Here is a 19,977-nt window from a genome sequence, read left to right as displayed (position 1 = left end):
GCCATTCTTTTTCACTCCTTAAATTTGTTATGTTATCATTTTAAGAAAGGAAAAAAAACTGCTATTGAGAAGGTTCACATTTACCAAGCAGAAATTACTTTGAAAGTATTCGTATGTCAATCAAAACATATGGTTGCACATATTAATTAACAACAATTATAAGCAGGAATAATTTCTAAGCCCTACTCTAGATAAGTTTCAAATCATTCTCCAGAAGGATAAAGTCCATTTGTAGTCTTAAGGGTCTTTCTGGGCCTACTTCAGAGTAAAGGTTATGACAGTTTAAAGAAAGAAAAGGGTTTGAATATCCAGAAACCTTGCACTTCCCTCTGGGTTGAGGAGAGAGAATGAGAAGATGGTGGGGTAAAAGGTATTAACCCTGGAGCTAACAATTAGTAAAACTTGGCTCTAATGTCATCAGTACTATTTGCTCAGGACCTAAAAGGCTTAAGGCAAACTACAGACTTAAGTTCCCACCACCAGACACCCTCCTCTTGTCTGTGACTTGTTCCACCACTTTAATTCTGGATCGCTTCTCCAGCCTCCTTCCTGGAGACCTTACTGTATTCCTTATCCTGAACATGGGGCTGCCTGGGGAATTTCACCATATTCTTTTATCTTGTTCCTGAAAAGATGAGAAGCCCTGTAAAGCATTTCTGAATGACCTGCACATCTCTGATACCTTCAATTTCCCAGTGGAACCCACTTCCGACATTCATCACACTAACGATCAAAACCTCTAGTTTAGAGATAAAAGGCAGCTGAGGCACCTACAGCCATCCTCTGGAGTTTGGCATTTTGAGTCAGTGCTACCAAAATCCAAGGCTAGAGAGTATGTATTTCCAATTAGAATAACTGGTTGCCCCAGGGTCTAGATTAAAATGAACTAAAACACATATTTATACAATATTGTCCAATGAAGTATTTTAAAGTATAAACCACATATTACCTTCCCTTTTTTAAAAAAAGTAAGCTTCATGAAACAGGGAACCATATTAGAATATCCTCTTGCTAACCATTTATTCTTAGCCCATAGCTATCAAGTTTCCATTCCTATTGTCATCTGGAAGGCTCTTGCCAAGGTCCTGCATGAACTACATGTTAATTCCAAGGTGCCAGGTCCTAGCACAGTTCCTGAGATATATCAAGTCTTCTTTCCTATAATTTTAGGAGGAGTTAAACATGCCTCAGCTCTATTTTTCCCTTGCCACAGTCTCTGAATGTTTTAATTATACTTCTGGAAAACCTTGGTTCAGGTTATGAGACAGGAGTCTGGAAATGTAAGTGGAATACACCATGCTCATTATTCAGCAAATGAATTCTCACCTCCTGTGAAATGGTTAAAAGAAATCAATTTATTTCATTAAGTCCCCAAGCTCTCCTGAAAATGCTTAGACTAACAACTCAAATATATAAGAGCACCTGAAGATAATGACAAATAAATGTTTCTAGAAAAAAGCAAGCTAGTAAAAGTTCCCTCACCATGGAGTTAGGTCTGATTTTTTCTCTAGCAAAATTAATACAGTCTAATTGTTGACAATCCTTCCTTCCTGTACTAAATATATACTTCTTAGCACATTTCGGTTTTAACTTCTTTTCAAAGTTTCCAGATCAAATAGAAGAATCAGAAGTCCGTGATAGGTTCACAGAGCCTTTCCAGGCATGCAATGCTTATGTCATGCTCCATGCCTTCTCAAGGCATCTGGATGTGAACACAGTACAAGCAGGAAATGCACTTTTGCCACTCAATGTATTTGAGTGCTTTTCCTCCCAGAGGATGGAAAGTTTCCCTGTGCCTTTATTTTCATTCAAGCGTGTAATATGTATGTACATGAGATGTGGGAGATGCCATGAGTGATAACTGAAACCAAACTTGAGAAAAGCTTCGATTGCAGGGAAACAAGAACAGATTCAGAGTGGGTTTGGGAAACTGCCAAGTTGTGAGTAGGAACACGTTAAAAAAACCTTCTATTTTTTTTCTGACTCAGAATTTTGAGAGCTCTTTGAATTACCTTTAAAAGCAGTCCCACTATACTCAAAGAAAGCTGTAAGAAGCAGAAAGTATAGTTGGTTATATGAATGGAGGTCATTTTGTATGTGAGGGAAAGAGACTCAGATTCAGGTTCTGATTCAACTAACATATAACATGGAAGTTTCATATACCAAGCTTGGGGCTTTCTCAAACAATACTATGCCATTGCATACTATTGTGTGCTTTATTGTATTCAAAGATATACTTTTCTTTCCTTCCTCAGCTTATAAGTACATACATATTTTCTCTTAAATTATGTGTACGCATAGATAAGAAGATATCTATGTACATATGTATACATGATACTAACAATCCCAATGATTCATCTCTCATTGAATGCATGAATAATTGCTCCTATGGATGGGATGCCTGGAATAAGCTTTGTAAGTATAGAGGAAGCTCTCCCTCAGCTGGTATCAGTTGGTACAAATCTCTCACACTGAACATCTCAATCAGTGATCCTGGTGTTTTTAAAGTTTTTTTTTTTTTTTTAATATATGACATGATACTGAAACATCAGCCAAATTTCTCTCATCTCTAATGAGGAACTAGTAACTTATTATAGTATTAGAATTAATACTGGTTGTGTTAAGTAGCTGGTCTCAGTAACTAAGTTACTGAGTTCAATAACTAAGAGGTATTCCCCCAACATTCTGAGTTTAGAGCCTAATTCCAATAGAAAATATTTCTCCACTGAATTTCCTCTGGTTGAATTCTCATGAGAAACTTGCAAGGATTAACAGGTTTCTCAACAGTGTCCTCCTACTCCATTTGTGGTAATGGCCTTTCCTGCCTTTGGGGAAGTAGGTCATTCTGACTCCAACCAGTGGTTCAGGAAAGGACAGATCATCATGGCTTGTGCACTCTTATTATGAGAAGTCCTGGGACTCAGGATGAGCCAATGAGAGTGATTTGTTCACTCGGTCATCAAGATTAGTCCAGGAAAAAACATGAGACTAGGCTCCCCTGTATCTTCTCCTAGAATTTTTCTGATAGACTTTTTTTCCTTCAGAAAAAAAAAATTATTTCTTACATCTCTGCATTCAGGGAAAATGTTAATCATCAAGTGTCATCAAATCATGTCCCTACCTTGTACAGATACCTGAAAATGTGAAATCAACACTTATAGAAGAACAGAAATGAGAAAGAAACCTGCCAGCATGGCAGCCCCTGTGTCCAGTCACTCTGGGGGCTAGATCCTGCCCAAGGCTTATTCTGTTTCATCTTTATTTCAGAATCTTAATTATTGCCTTTTTTTGTTCTATGAAAGTTAATTATTCTCTTCCATTGATACCTTAGTATTGTTTGTTTCACAGGTGAGGAAGCACAGTTCATAGGATAAATAACTACACCCCAAAGCCAGTGAATGAGACAGTCAGCTTCCTGAACCAAACTCAAAGTCCATTAGGTTGAGATTTTGTAGTTGTCAGAGGTTTTGTGAGTGGGCTAGATTTTATTATTTTTAAGTGAGAGAAACTCCTTTTCTACATAGGCACTAACCAAGTCATCTGGATGAGGTCTTTTTTGGGGCCAGTCAGTAAAGCAAGGCTCCTGTTATAAAGATCGGTGACAATACACACTTTCCCTGCAGGAAAAGTGAAATAAAAAAAGAAGAAGAAACTTTGAGGCTCCATGTGGCCCCTGTTTTATACAATCCTATGAACCAGTTTACAAAGGTGCCAAATGCTTTCTGGAAATAAAGAAATGAAGACCTAATACTTGCTCCTGGAAATTCAAATTTAGGAAATTTTGTTGGGGTGAAATGGAATAATTCTCACCAAAACCTGTATCAGGAAAGAACACAAGGGACATTTTGTTGCTTCAGAGCAAGCAATTTCAGCTCTTCTAGTTGGAACTAATTTGATGTGTTCACTCAGCTTTCCTTCACTGAGATTAGAAGAAAACTCAGAATCCTCAACCTTAATCAGAGTAGATTAGCATATAAGGGGAGAGCCATTTGCTCTGCCTTCAGATCTGAAATGCCACCCACTGAAATGATTTCTCCAGGATCTCTGTGTTTAGGAAGTGCTCAAGTACCTAGATCAGTATTAATAGTACTACTGATAGCAACAGAAAACAGTTACTGAGTCCTTCTAGGGTCCAGGTTCTGTGTTTAGATCTTGACATTAAGCTTGGCATGGCATCCCACATCTGTAATCCCAGCTACTCAGGAGGCTGAGGCAAGAGGATCACAAGTTTGAGGTCAACCTCAGCAACTTAGCAAAGCCCTCAGCAACTTAGCGAGAACCTGTCTCAAAATTTAAAAGGGGCTATGATTGCCAAGCATGTGCAAACCCTTGAGTTCAATCCCCAATACTGCAGGGGGGGGAAAAAAAGCCTTGACATTAATGTGCATCAAAACCTTATCTACAATATCATCTGTCCCCCCATTCTCATTCCCTTAGCCATGCTTTGCATTTATTCATAGTACCACAGCCAAAATATTCTTTTATTTTTTGTTACTCAACATCCAAACTTTTTAGTTTACCAAAATTCTGAGTTCTATGAGGACGGAACTCAGAGCCATTAACCGCCTGTACCCAGATTGGTGGCAGACAATGGGTTTTCTAGGAAAATTCATTAAATGAGTGAAGGAATTACATGGTTTCATTATAAGAACATTATGAGGCAAGTTTTTGATAGGTTAAGTAAATTTCACAAAACAACATTGCTAGTAACAGAATCTGGTCTTGACCAGAATTCAGCTGACTCCCAACCTACACTTTGAACCACCAAGTTATTCTGGCTCCCTACATACACAAGTAGTGGGTAGGATGTTCCTAACCATCAAGTAAGTAATGGCAGAAAATGAAGAGAGGAAGATTAGTTTAACTCATGTTGGGGAGGGAACATAATTTCTTTTCAATCCTCATAAATTTATACTTGGAACAGACCCCTGTAGTAAAAGACTAACAAAAGAAAAACAATGAAGATCATCAATGCATCAGTACATGTCACACAGGAGAAACCCCTAATGAAAAGTAACTAAAAGCAGTGCTTTAAAGTCTGCCCTCCATAGTGTCTTCAACAAAGAAGAGATTTATAGAGAAATGACAGGACATAGGAGAGCAGTTTGGGGCTTCAAAGGCAGGAAACTGGGAGGTAAATATATGGGAAGAAACTAAAGGAGTAAGCTCTGCTTGCAGAGTCCTCTGGTACCGTCTTTGGACTGATAAGAGTTGTCTCCAATAAAGCAGAATTTATATCTTGTGTTTAGGCAGAAAAGAGGGAAGAGAGTTTGTCTTCCTATTGCTGCTGCTTAATTGTCTTTAGTTTCAATATAGTTTCTATATCAAAGAAGCATATATATTTTGGGAAATATTTTTGGTTTCCTTTACCTACTTCACATTTCTGCCCAGGGACTGGTCTTGTCACCAATATCTCCTAAAGCACGGGCTTTGAGGTTAATCCGAATTATTTGATACCTCACTCTTCCTCCCTAGGTGACCTCAAACTCACCTAGCTTCTCACAATCTGTTTCTTCATCTATCTTCTTTGCAAGATCTAATCAAAATGATGAAGGCAGTGCATTTAGAAGAGTTGCTGGCTCTTGATAAATTCAGAATACATGATAAGAGTGATCCCAAGTAGAGAGATTGCTGTAACAGAGGAAATGACCCAGCTCACCTCAGTCTCTTCTGCTCTAGGCTGGCTGGCTGGGTTCTAGTCAGTACTATGGTTTGGCCATTTAATGAATAATCAACAACACTGCTCACTTATATTTAATTATCTTTCAAAACTCTTCTCGTTTCTTGTTAGTGCCCCTAGATGTATAGTGATATCCCAAGTGTGAAAGCCTGAAAGAACCTTGCTTGCAATGAACATAAGGATCTGATCACAATTATTCAGTGGAACAGAACTTTGTATTGCATTATAGGACATGTGCACATTCTTTTCATGAGGAAGCATCAGTCCTCTGCTCTTCAAACAGAAAGATTTTTAAAATATTTTCAAATTTCTCTGATAGTACATTTGGGGCTTGAAATATTTAAGTCATTTTCCCAAGGCTATCACTAAGATAGGGTAGAAGCACATAGATCTTCTGATATTTAGCAAGGTACTTGCTTATTGTCATTTTCTACTATATTGGAAGGTGACCACTGATATACCTGTTGTTTTGAGTTGTGTACTTGCTCTAATTTCCAGTCACGAAGACTCTTTTTAATGTCATGAAGTATTGTATAATGCCATCCCTCACCAAAAGCAGTTATCCATTGACTAAAGAAATACATTATGAAAAACAACTATGTGAATTAACTAAGATTTTGAAATGAATTGGAAATTTATGAATCACATTCACATCTACATATATTTGGAAGATGGTAGTACATTTATGTGAGTAACATTTTAGCTATTCACTGAACAGCCATCCAGGAAGCTGAGAATCTTTTGCATTAACATCTTGGTGCCTCAGAGACCTACATCCTTCAGGCTGGGAATTGATGCCTAAAAATATTTAGCCGAGAATTTGGAGAAGAAAACACCACAAACCTAATTTGAACTTTATCTCTGAGTGGTCTATAATTCCACTAATAATGTAAATTTAAAAGTAAAATAGTGATAGGTTGATTGCAAAAAGAATTTTGTTTCTGAAACAGAAAACACATGAATTTCTAGTTGCTTTGGAGCCTAGTTTTTAACTACAGTAGACTGATCCAAGTGTTGGCAGGACACTACACATAATTTGAAGCAATGAAGGTATAAACTCAAGGAACAATGTGTATAATGCTTGAATTATGTTCAAACTGATCATGGGGACATCTAGGGAGATTTCTTTATTAAAATTATTGAACAGGAAAGTGCTTTCAACTGTAATATAAAAGGCAATTTGCAATTACTGTTCTACTTTTCCTCCACTTTCTATTCTTAGTGTAGAAGCAGTTTGTAGCAAAACTGGCTTTTCCATTTCTTGGATTTCTTATATTTTTACAGAAAAAAAATTTACTTTAGCTTACATTTCAACGCAACCATGTAACAAATTGATCTACATTTAAGAGTCTTCTCCCCTTCTGCCCTCATTACTTCTAATAATAAAAAGGAGTTTCAAATTTTAGAAGGAGAAGCAAATTCCATCCCTCTTGTCATGACATGAACAGGCAGGTAAAATTGTTGAGATTTTAAAGATTCTGAAAATGAATTGCATATTTATACTAAATTTGGGGAGTGAAGTATTTTTAAAACAAAGCAATATTTTCAAGGTAGAGTCTAATCAAATTTACTTATTTAAACATTTCTCAATGACATAGCTCTGGGATATCTAAAAATGAATTTCTTGATATGAGAAATATTCAATTGTTCAAAATAATACCATGGCCATTGAAAATTACATATCTAAGAATCCTAAAATATAGAAGAACTCAATGGATTTAGAGATGAAAATTCTACTGTTTTCTCAGAATGTTTTTTTTTTAAATTCTAGACTTAAATACTAGTTTAATTTAAAAATTAATTTAAGTTTTAAGAATTAAAATAAAAAGGTCTGGGGAAAAGTTTCTCAGATGCATATAAGACCAAACAATGTGTGAAAGCTCTGCATTAATTTAAATTACTGAGCCTATGTCCATCAATGTTTTAATTAAAATATCACACAGATGTTGTCATGCATTTATTCCCACATTTAATTATTCAGCAAGCATTTGCAGAATATAGGATTCTGCTGTTTGCTTAGGATTCCATTCTGCACAAGGTAGCAGGGAAGACATGTTTTAGACTCTGCAGTCTGGGTTTGAATCCCGTCTTTGACCTTTACTCACTGTGTGACCTTGGGAAAATATGTGACCTTTCATTCTTTGATTTCCTCTTTAGTGAAATAGTGATAGTAATGGCATTTAACTCATAGAAATATTTGGGTATGGTAATTTAGAACCTTGGCTGCATATTAGAAACACCCAGAGAGCTTTTTAAAGACTGTCAGTGCAATGCAAGAGGCCCTGGGTACAATACCCAGCAGTAAAACACACAAACAAATGCATTCTTTAGCCACCACAGCTTGGCAGAGCAACAAGGGTGATGTGGGCTTTGACAGCTTAACCAACAGGGTCATATTGAGGACACTTAAATCTTGCTTTTCCCAACTCCCTCAAGAACAGCCCAATATAGGATTGCAGGTGGACTTTAGCCAGCCATAACTTTCCTTGTAAACATCCTTGAAGAACCATTATCATTAGATTAGTTCTTTTTCATTATATATGGCTCAAAGACCCAGTTTGCTTTTCATCTTGCCATAAATGACAGCTTGACCAAAGCAGACCTGAGAACTATTTCACTGGATATTCTATCTGAAGATAAATTTAACAAACAAGCGTTTAGAGCCAGCTCGCATGTCACCAAGTTTAGAATGCCATGGCAAACGTCACCAGTGCTGACTCAAAACCCATATTTTGGCAACAAGAAACTCTCCCAGGTTCTGACACACAAGCCATTGCACACAACAGGAAGTGTGCTCCGAAGGACGCCACAGTTGCCTGGGTGATGTAAGTGGAATGGGAGGAGAGGAGGAATGCAAACTCACCATGCAACTTCCTGGACCAGCCGCGGCTCAGAAGCAGAAGTGTCCTGTGTAGTCCATGCCAAGGCAGCTCAGGAGGAAATGGTTCTATCCTGGCCTCTGAAGGAAGCCTCCATTTCTAGGTTCCCCAGTGCCTTTAGGTCTGGAACCTCCAGGAACTGAATGCCAGAGCTGCCAAGAACTGTCTAATTATCTTCCCCTGATCAAAATCATTGAAATTTCTTTCTACAGCTGCAGGAACAAATTACCACCCACTTAGTGGCTTAAAACAGCACAAACTTACCTTACACTTCTAGGAGTCAGAAGTCAGGAAATGGTTCTTATGAGGCTAAAAAGAAAAGAAAAAGAAAAAGAAAAAAAATCAAGGTATTGGCATGGCTGCATTTCTTCTAGAGATTCCAGGGGAGAATCCACTCCTTGCTTACACACTGTTCATGTTCCTTGGCTTGTAGTCTTGTTACACCTTTCACGACAACAACCACATCATGATCTACACTTCCATTACCACATCTCCTTCTCTGACTCTCCTGACTTTCTCTCTCCCTTATATGAGCCTGGGTAATTGCACTAGGCTCACCTGGATAATCTAGGATAATGTTCCCACTCAACAATCTTTAATTTAATCACCACCTGCAAGTACGTTAACATAGTTGTAGCTTCTGGGGATCAGGATGTGGACATTTTGGGATGCTATTGTTCTGTCTACCACAGTCATTATGGGACAAAACACTGAAACAGAGAGAGGTCAAGTCAGAGTTAGCCCTCACACTGAAAAGAGTGCAGGATATTGTGACTTGAATCTCCCTTTCCTCTCCTTTGCCATGTGTTGAGTTTACTGTGTTTGTGTAACACATGAAAGTATTGTTAGCCTATAAATACCAGGATACATACAGCTTGGTGGTTATGCAAGACAATTCCTTAGGCTTTATAATATTTAGTAGTTCTTTTTATAATCATTGATAAGTAGGTTAAATTCATTTTCTTTTTCACTCTTTAGAAACAAAGTCCTGTGGATTACACACCTGTAATCCCCATGCCCACTTCTACAGAACTCTGACTAAAGAGCTCCCTAAAACCTTTTAATCTCTGAACCCAAACTAACTTTCAAAATAATTCTCACCTGAGAGTAGGCATTTCCTTCTGAGCTTGCCACTACTAGGAAAGTCGGCAAGACAGATAGCAGATTCCCAACCCTACCACAACTTGCATCTGCTGTTTTAGATATCCTTAATTTCTAAAGTGCTGACACGTTTTAACTGTTTTGAGCCTTCTTTATAAATGTGTGATTATATGGTGGACTAACTTTTGAACCAGAAAAACATGTTCCCAAAGGAGCCTATTTTTAAATGTCAGGCTTTAAATGATTTTGTTTTGCTTTCTAAATGAATTTTGCTTTACTGAGCCATAGTGGTCAAGGCAGAATAGCTGTTTGAGCTATTCCAAATAGCTATCTGAATAGCTTCATGACTAATGTGCTCTTTCCCATGTCTTCAGGGAAACAGTGAATTTTACTCCCCGTGCAGGGTATGCTATTGTGCACTGAAAAGGCACCAGGTTAAGATGTCTGTTTCTCACAGTGAACAATATTTGCACACCAGAATGTGTCATGTAGGGAACAAAACAGCCCATGAAATCTAGGCAAATACCATCAAGTATGTGAAATACAGAGAGAAATGGAGAAATGTTTTAAAATCCCAGCTAACCTATTGTCTGTTTCCTTTCCTCCCCTGCTGATATATAATTGATTCTTATAAAAGAAGTAGCTGTCTTCCTTGAATCTCAGTTTGTTAATCTCTAATATTTTAAGCACCTGTCAATGCATCAAGACCTGCAACTGTGAGCATGACCCTCCTCCTCCTGGGTCTAGGAAGCTCTTGACATGTATATAAATTCTTTGAGGATCTGAGTTTACCTAGAAAAGTCCAAAACTTGGGCTGTCTTTTCCCAGAGCCGCCGTTGGCACCTATCCTCAATTGAACAAGCCTTCTTCAGTCTCAGTTTCCAGAGGAAGATCCTCACCTCGGCCCTGAGCTTCCTCTACACTCTGGCTTCCCACACCCAGGCTCCTGGCCAACCTTACTGGAGGCAGCTGGTATTTTTTTGACTTAGCACTTAAGTTGCATTTCCTTATTGAAGTTTAAAGTTTGGTTTTATCTGCTTTTTTTCAGAAATAATATCACTCTATACAGGTTGACATATCCCTTCTCTTATTTAGATCAGTGTATTCATTTAAAAATAATAAAAATAGAAACCAATGAGACCGAAAATGTGTTTGTGCTATCCAACATTTGTTCTTAGAAACCCTGGAGCATGGAGCTTGCAGCTACTGGTTCTTTGCTTTCTCTCAGAAACATCTTGGCCCAGAGAAGGAAAGAATGTGTGAGCAGAGGAAAGCCCAGGCTGGCCCAGCAAGATGACATGTTATTGTGCACTGGGAAGGCCCAGTGTAAAGATGTTTTATGGGTCAATACTATAATGAATGACTGAAGTCTTGATGTGTGGTTGCCTGGGGTGCAATTACCACACTAGACAATGTATGATGTTTAATTTGGTGTTTTTCAATTGCTGATAAGGAGGAAAGTTATTGGCTCCACACACAACTTCCTTGGCTACAGAACCTCCAAGACCTTTGCCAACTCACATCTGGCCAGAGGAGGAGTGCTTGGAGAGAGACTGCATTCTTTGACTTTAATAGAGGTCTATATCTAGTATCAGCCATCATCTACAATAGAAATTATAGCCAATTTGTTTTAAGATCTTTCATTTTAAAATATTTGTAAAGTATATATTTAATTATGATTTTTAAAAAAGACATAGATAACAAGCCTACTTAGCTAAAAATTCCAGAGCAAAAGTAAGTTGCTATCCAACTATTAATGTCTGAAGAAAACCATAGTGTAAACAGATGTAGTAGATGAGCATCCCCAAAGCTGTGGTAAAATTTAAAGGACAGCTCTTATAGCTACTCAATCTCAACCTGAACCTGCCTTTAATTTCTTAACACAACTATATTAAATATTTATAATCATATTTTTCTCTAATTACTCTTTTTCCCCCTTTCTCCCTCTCTTCCCAATGAAGCAGTCAGTTCAGTTATATAACAAAAATTTAAATTTTAGACCTTGCATATAAAAAACAGTAAATGAAAAGAATACCTTTAGACCCCCAAAATGCAGTGACCCCACACTTCTAGGAAATCACTGCATATGATTTCAAAACAAAATACAGCCACCTACCCTCTGATACCACGATAAGCCAAATCATTAACACCTGTAAATAAAATGCTATTTGGTTAAAGAATAGTCATCTCTAGTGTTATGATTTTTCACCTAATATCCAAAGTTAATGCTAGAGTAGAAAACTGGAACCAAATAAAAACATTTTGTAATGTTTACATTCTGACTACCAGGAAGAGAACCATATTCAAAACACTGATCTGTAAGAAAACAAAATTAATTCAAAGTTACCAAGAAAAGCTACCTAGTGGTTGTTCTGTGCAAAAGTCATTAATCACATCTTTCAATAAAAAGGTAGTTTTTATTTGAGGTTTATCAGAAATAATTAAGAAAAGTGGATTGTTAGAGGAGTAAAAATACTGATAACACACTAACAAGAAGTAATCATATATAAAGTGATGGGATGTGGTTCCCAATTGGGACTTTTACTTTATATTTATTAACCTTTGTGCTCAACTGTTTCATACTACTCTAGGATTTGATTATTTTTTCTGCTGCTGGAATGAATGACACTGTCTGCTTATGTAGTACCTAAGGTCTATTTATCTATCCATATGTAGATGAATAGTTTTCTAAGTGCAGATCACTAAAAGACATTTTGTGTGCATATGTATATTGGGGGTATGTATTTGGGTAATTTTGTTAAAATTGTTTCCCTTAATTGGGAGTTGGGTGAAGAAAGGTGAAGGACAATAATATGAGCACTCAAATAAATCCCAAGGATTTTAAGGACAATAATGTGAGCACTTAAATAAATCTCAAGCTTTTGAGTCATTCAAAAGAAAATGGAGAGGAACTTTCACTGCTATTATAGAATTCATGAGGGAAAAAAAGTCAGGAAAATACTGGTAAGGTGTAACAGGATACCAAGAGTGCTACAATAAACAGTCTATAAAGTTCTTCAAAAGTCAACCTTTTTTTCCCCTCAATTAAGTTATTAGTGCAATAAATTCACCTTCCATTTTATAAGGCTCAGTAAAATTGCCCTGTGTCAAGAGTATTTTCCTGTGTCCCACATAACTAGTGAAATGCCAGTACGATTTTTACATGGGGTAGGAACTGCAATTTATGAGTTTGTACCTTTGACCTCAGAATGCATAGTACCAGTGTCTGCATTGGATCTTCAACACAAATTGTGCTCCTCTCCGTTCTACAACTTATTTTTAAATTCCTCCCATCATACTTTCACCTCTCACAAGGTCAGGGATTATATTGGAAACTCACACTTTGAGCAAACAGTGCCAGGGGATCTAAAAGTTGTGTTGGAAAAAGCAGCTGGGGTTCTAATGGGGAAACAAGCCCTGCCTCTCAGCTTGGGGCTGGAGCCTCCTCCTCCAGACAGTACATTGTGGCAGGAGTGCTCACAGCCTATCTAGGCCATGGCGCCTTGAATTAAGATGTAATTACTATCCTGGCAGTCTAACCCTTACTAAAGATAAACAGGTGGGTGCAGTTGGCAGTAACTGATCCCTTTCTCTGGCTCAGAAAGAACCTGGCACAGTCCCCACAATGGTTGACGATCCCAGAAGCCCTAATCATCAGGTAATTGCTTGACTGTGGCTGGATTGCTCTTGGGGGCTCCAAGTACCTGATAAGAAAAGGGATAGAGCACTTGAAACCAATTATTCTCCTGATGTACTTGGCATTTTAGTAGAAAGCAACCTGGGATCACATTAGATTTTTAACGGAGACTTTTCCACCGGTATCTTAATCAACATATTAGGCTTTCCTCCCTCATCATGGCTTTCTTTGGGTCACAAACAGAAAGCGGTAGGTATTCTTAGTGTGGTGAGAATAATATAGATTCAGGAAAAGAAAAACTGACAGTTAAACCTGCTAGGCCAGGAAAACAAGCAATTATCTGAAAAATTTCGACCCCTAATCTTTTGTGTCCTGCACTGCTCAAATAACTCAGGTGAAAATGGGGATTCTCCTAAATTGTCTCAAAATGACTTCAATTTCCTTTTTTGCTAGTGGAGATTTTGTTGCATTGTGCTTTTTTTCAGCTGAAAGGCGTTTCAAACAAGAATGAGGATAGACATTGTTCTGTGTCAATGGCGGGGACGTGGGTTTTCTGAGAGATGAGTGTGATTGCGTGTGTTTCTCTGTTCAGTGATTGTGGCTCTCAGTCCCCAATTGCTGATGTGGACATCATGGACTAGTGTCACCTGAGCCCCAGACAAAACTGCTCTGAAGGAAGAGAGCTGAAGAGATAAGAACAGCACCTGTGGTCAGACAGACCTGGAGTCCCATCCTGTCTATTCTACCAGCTTCCTGTAGAAAAGGACTTTTGTAAATTATTTAATCTCAACTTCGGTTCCTAGTCTGAGAAAGGACAGCCTTGATCCGATTATTGTGACTGACAAATAAAGTAACATACATGTAAACAGGTAACAGTGCCTGGGAAATACAAGCAGTTAACATCTAATTTCCCTTCCTTACCACGTGGGGAACATGGCCATACATCCTTGTTTTCCTGTTGTGTTGGTATAATTATTAGCAGCACTCCAAGTAATCCATTTAGGATGATAAATTACACGGTTACCCTACACCCGGGTAAAGTCGGTGTTTGATCATGTTCTCTTTATGGTAACACCCTCTAGCTTTGTCAGAGAACTTTTAGTGGCAAGGAATGAAACACACTCAAGCCAGCTTAAACAAACAGGGGAATTTATGGGAAAGGTGCTGAGGAAGTTCATACAAAAGGCAGGCTTCGCAGAGGCCAGACCTCTCTCCAGGGCTGCATGTTCTCTTGATTGTTGCTCTCTGCACATGTGCTTTTGTCTTTTCAAGCATTGAGTTTTGCTGCTGTAGCACACACGTGGCCACAATTATCTCCAGCTTTAGACCATCTTTAGTTCACAAGCCCAGCAGATACAATTAAATCAGATCTTTAACTCTGACTTCCAAACTTCTGAATAAAAAAATTAAATTATTATTATGCACACAAATACATTCCAAATGCACTGCCTTGAGTTTAGTGTCTGCCTGGAGAGAAGGAATCTTGTGGCTTGACCCCATTTAACAGGTTTCTGGGAGCATTCTCTCTGAAAAGAGAGCGTGAGAAACTTCTCCAGTGAGGAGTGTGGGAGAAAAACGAATGGATGATGGAGGAAAAGATGCCTCTGTAGTAACTCCACCACTCACATATGACCTGAAGTCCCTCTGGGGTACCTTCTCACAATTGCTCAATGGAAATGACCTCCATGACCAGAATTCAATCAAACTTCAGCTTTTGGGGTCTCATTACTTCAAGTAGTTTCTCTGTGCCGGGTGACATTAAACTGTCATCTGTCCTCAAGTGAATATTTGTCAATGACTATAAATGTGCCCTCACTACTGCCGGTTAATATGTGTTGAGACACCAGAAGCTCCCTAGGGACAGGGTGTCCTCAACGGGCATTGTCAAACTTTTCTGACATAGTGGCCCTTACATAGAAATAATTCATATGCTTAGGGTTCTGGGACTTCAGCACAAGAGAAATGTGAAACTTCTCACACATTAGCTTTTAAACGGAGCTCATATTTACAGTTTACAAAACATTAGTGTTTGGTTTGGCATAATTTCTCTTTAATTTTGGTGTGGAATCAGTATTCTCAAACAATGTGCCATGATTCCTGGGCACCTTAGGCCTACAGCTGAGTTCCTACTGGGTTAGGCATTCCTTGCTTTGACAAACATAGGTTTAACCGAGTGAGGGTGAAGTAATAATAATAATGAAATTGTAGACATCAGGGTGGATGGAGAAGCCATTTGGGAAGTGAGGCTCCCCCACCTTTTTTTGGGTGGGGGAGAATTAAATCTAGGCAAACTTAACCGCTGAGCCACATCCCCAGCCTTTTTTATTTTTATTTTGAGACAGGGTCTTACTAAGTTGCTGAGGCTGACTTTGAATTTATGATCCCCCTCCTCAGCCTCCTGAGTTGCTGGTATTACAGGCCTACACCACTGTCCCTAGACTGAGGGTCCCCTTTTAATCTCTCAGATCACCTACCATTTGAACATCTGTGCACAAGTTTGGGTTTGAATGACATTCATTCTTTCTCCCACTTTTTCCCCCTTGTGCCAGGGATTGAATCCAGGGGTACTTAACCACCGAGCCACATCCCAGTCCTTTTAAAAAAAAAATTTTTTTTAACTTTTTGAGACAGGATCTTGCTAAATTTCTTAGGAACTCACTAAGTTGCTGAGGCTGGCTTTGAACTTGCAATCCTCTTTCCTCAGCTTCCTGAGCCACCTGCGATTACAGGTGTGTGCCACCAAGCCCTGCCTTTCTCCTGCTTTCTAGAGATAGATATGAGTTCTAATCCCAGTTTACCTGGGTTCTGCCAATTCTTTGACTAACTAGCTGTGAGATCTTGAGCAAGTTACAGACATGTCTTTACCTTGTTTCCCTGATTCGGGAGGTTAATGAAGGATTCCTGTGGCAGTTGAGTGAGTTGGTATATAGTGTGTGGCTCCTGGCACTTCTCTTCTTGTCTTTTTAAAATTTTTTTTTCATAAGCATATGGATTGCTCTGGCCCTCCTTTCCAAATAACTTGCAACTTCTTTTGGTCATGTAAGTGCATGTTCATCGCTTTAGTTGAAGTATCTTAGTAATCCTCAGGGCCTCAGGAAAATCAAAATCAAAACCAAAAACAGGCAGGGCTAAACATCAGGCTGGACTCCTGCAGCTCTGATAGTTGTTTCTTGCTCTCTCTTTCCAAATGTAGATGAAATGTTTTTTATATTGTCATCAACATCCCCCTTACTTTCCTCTTCTGCCTTCACACACCATATGGAAGCCAGAAACAAAAGGGTTACCAAAGAAAGCCAGTATGAACAATTTCAGAATTTAAGGCTTTGAAGGAGCAGCATAGGAAAGACCCATCCATCCCTGGGGAGGCCACAGATGCCTTAGGAAGGCTCCAGCGGCTATCTGCGGGAAGCTCTCAGTTATCTCCTGTGTTGTGCTGGCTCCAGCCCCCTCTTTCTCCTCCCAGCTCTGGCTTTCAGAAGCCTAGTGTAGTAATTCAGGCTGATTTCTGCTTCTATAGAAGGTGAAAGTGGGCAGAGGTGAATTTTGTTTCCCTGTTAAAACTCTCCTTAATGAGTTCCTCAGGATCCCAAGTGTTGAATAGGATCCCAACCAACACCTGGGAACTTAAAGGCTGCAGGCCTGAAAGGAAGAAGACCTCTCTACACTCCAGCAGGTTTACCCAAGGCTTACTACCTCAACAAGGTCAGAGCAAGAATGGAATAAGGCAGCATGCATGGGGGCCACAAGAATGGTTCACCCCAGCACAGTCTCTCCTAAAATTTGTTCCCGGGATATAAGAGAGAAAAAACAAAACTCAGTAGTTTCCTTCAGTAGTTCCTTGAAGGCCCTTGGACTCAGACTGTGCTACTGTGTAAACAGGGCCAGCATTTCAGCTCATGGTCACTTACTCACCTATTCTCTTTGCCATCTCACAATTGGTCCCAAGTCAGGGGGATGATGCTAGGACATGAGGACCTTTACAAGGAGGCCTATTCCTTGTGAGCAGTATCTTAGCTGATAGACAGCCAGGCATTTATAGTCAGCTTTTGTCACAATAATGAAGCACAATAAACCTTTATTCCCACACTCATAGGGTCTGAGGATCAAATGAGGCTCAGCTGATCTAGGCCAGCTGGGCTTGGGTTCAGGGCTGCTCCACATGTGTTGATTCTGAGTTCAGGCAGAGAGGGAAGTGGTTGCTGGGAGTATCTCATGGTGGATCACAGGGCTCAAGAGCTGAGCCAAATTGACCAAGCACTTTTAAAGACTCTACGTAAGCCATGTCCACTAATATTTTATTGGACAAGGCGAGTCACATGGCCAATCCTAAAGTCAATGGAGCTAAGTAAGGAGTTATACTTTATGATAAAAAGAGAGACTTGACTATTTTAAAAAAATGATCTCCTTTAACATACCAGTTTCTGTCATGTGTGATTCCCATCAACACCAATTCACTAAATGCTGGAGCTTAAGAGTCAAAGGGAAAGTTAATGGTCATTTAAATCAAATTTCCAACAAAGAGATGCTCTCCACAACACTTCTGAGAGTTGGCAATGGAGTTTCTGTTTTAACATATCCACTTTAGAATTTTCACTATTTGAAATAGAATTTTTTCAGGCACAGTGGCACATGCCTGTATTCCCAGAGATTCCGGAGACTGAAGCAAGAGGATTACAAGTTTGAGGCCAATATCAACAACTTAGTGTGACCCTCAGCAAGTTAGTGAGACCCTATGTCAAAATGAAAAGGTCTAGGGATATGGCTCAGTGGCAAAGCACCCCTGGGTTCAATACCAGTACTAAATAAAAAGAAAAAAGAATTTTATATATTGCCGTGTTAGAAAACTCTTCCTTCAATTATAACATAAATCTTTTTTTCATTCATGTATTTTGGTTCTGAATCCAGAGCCACACATAAACATTAGCCCCCTCATCCAGATGGTACATCTGTAATAAGGGTCTGTTTGACCAGGCTGTGGTTCCATCATAGGCCTAAAAACAGGCTCTGCAATCTAGGTGTTCTGGTTTGGATATGAAATGTCCCCCCAAAACCTCCTGTGTCATTGCAGGATATTCAGAGGTGCAATGAGATTATGAGAGTTGTAACTTAATCAGCCCATTCTAGTTTGAATGTATTAACATGGTGGTAACTGTAGGCAGACAGGTGTAGCTGGAGAAGGTGACTCACTGGTAGTGTGCCCTGGAAGATCATCTTCCCTATGGTCCCTTCCGCTTTCTCTTTCAGCTCCATGAGCTGAGTAGCTTTCCTCCACCAGGCTCTTCGACCATGATGTTCTGCCTCACTTTGGGTCCAGAGCAATGAAGTCAGCCCACCATGATCTAAACCTCTGAAACCACGAGCCCAAACAAACATTCCTCCTCTGAGTTTTTTTTTTTTTTTTTTTTGGGGGGGGGGTGGTATTCTGCTCCCAATGATGAAAATCTGACTAACACACTAGATCAAACCCTGGCTCCAGCACTTACACCTGTGTGTGTTTACAATGGGTTTCTATTTCATCCATCCTTAAGCTGAGGTAATAATATCCTATAGATAGTGTTGGGCTTGAAAAAGGTAGTGCTTGTAACTCACCATAGTAAATAGCTGATAAACATTGGCTATTGTGGTTTAGATGTGAGGTGTCCCACAAAAGCTCATGTGTGAGATAATGCAAAAAAGCTTAGTGGTGACATCATTGGATTATGATAACCTTAACTTAATCAGTGCATTAAACCTCTGGTAGGGATTAACTGGGTCATAACTTTAGGCAGGTAGAGTATGGCTGGAGGAGGTGGGGTTTGGGGTCATGCCTTTGAGGTACATATTTTGCCCTCAGTCAGAGGAGAACTCTCTTCTCTGCTTCCTGGTGCTATGCCCTGAGTCACTTTCCTGCACCACACTCTTCTGCCATGATGTCCTGCCTTATCTCAGGCTCTGAGGATGGAGTCAGCCATGTATGAACTGAGACCTCTGAAACTGTTGAGTCCCAAATAAATTTACCTCTAATTGTTCTTGTCAAGTCTTTTGTTCACAGCAACAAAAAAGTTGACTAAAATGGCTATCATAGTATAGGGCTGAACAAAACTCAGTGTCATATCTTCTTCACCACATAGCCTTTGTTCTTTCTACTGTGTTTTAAGCTTAATTTCTGGACCTTGAATGGTGAAGGGGACTCACCAGGTGGAAATGAGGAGGAAGGATGGAAGGAATGATAGGAGCAAAGGTGAAAGCAAGCAAAAGAGGATGTGAGGGATTTTGTCATTTGGTGACATTCAAGTACCCTTTGCTGTGAGTCCCTATTCCCCTGGATGCAGTTTAGTGTTGCTTGTCATCAGCTGTGATATTGTCAGGCACAGGGAGGCCAATGGTATTCTCCTTCCTCAGGACAGCGGGCTCCTTCGCATAGCCTAAGCTCGTACCTGCTGTTCCGCAGCCCCCATGTTGCTAACTCATGTAAGCATGCATTCCCACTCTTGCTTGGCCACTTTCAGGGGATTGTTAGCTAGCAGACTTCCTGATACTGTATTTCTAAGGGGAGCTTTATTTAAAAAAATCAAATCTGTGTTTTCATGTGTATTTTGAATACACTTTACCTTTTTACTTTGCTTACTTTTTAGCCTTTAACATCTTTTTGAATAGTCAGTTGTACCTTTCCCAGTTTGATTTTGTTTTATTTTAGCCTC

The 19,977-nt window shown here is 39.3% G+C and overlaps 1 protein-coding gene across 1 annotated transcript in view; it reads right to left on the bottom strand.

Annotated features, from left to right (window-relative positions):
- Positions 1 to 8,755: 8,755 nt before the first annotated feature.
- Positions 8,756 to 19,977, bottom strand: part of LOC308649095 (uncharacterized protein) — a 164,376-nt gene continuing 153,154 nt past the window's right edge. Inside the window, exon 3 of the mRNA XM_081294445.1 lies at positions 8,756 to 8,868. Coding sequence (XP_081150571.1) covers positions 8,861 to 8,868 — 8 coding nt within the window. The 3' untranslated portion in view covers positions 8,756 to 8,860. The remainder of the gene's footprint in view (positions 8,869 to 19,977) is intronic.

The sequence above is a fragment of the Spermophilus citellus genome (genome assembly GCF_964194105.1).
Source record: "Spermophilus citellus genome assembly, chromosome: 5".
Classification (NCBI taxonomy): Eukaryota; Metazoa; Chordata; class Mammalia; order Rodentia; family Sciuridae; genus Spermophilus; species Spermophilus citellus.
Note: the sequence above shows the minus strand (reverse complement) of the source record. Positions and strands in the feature narration are given on the sequence as shown.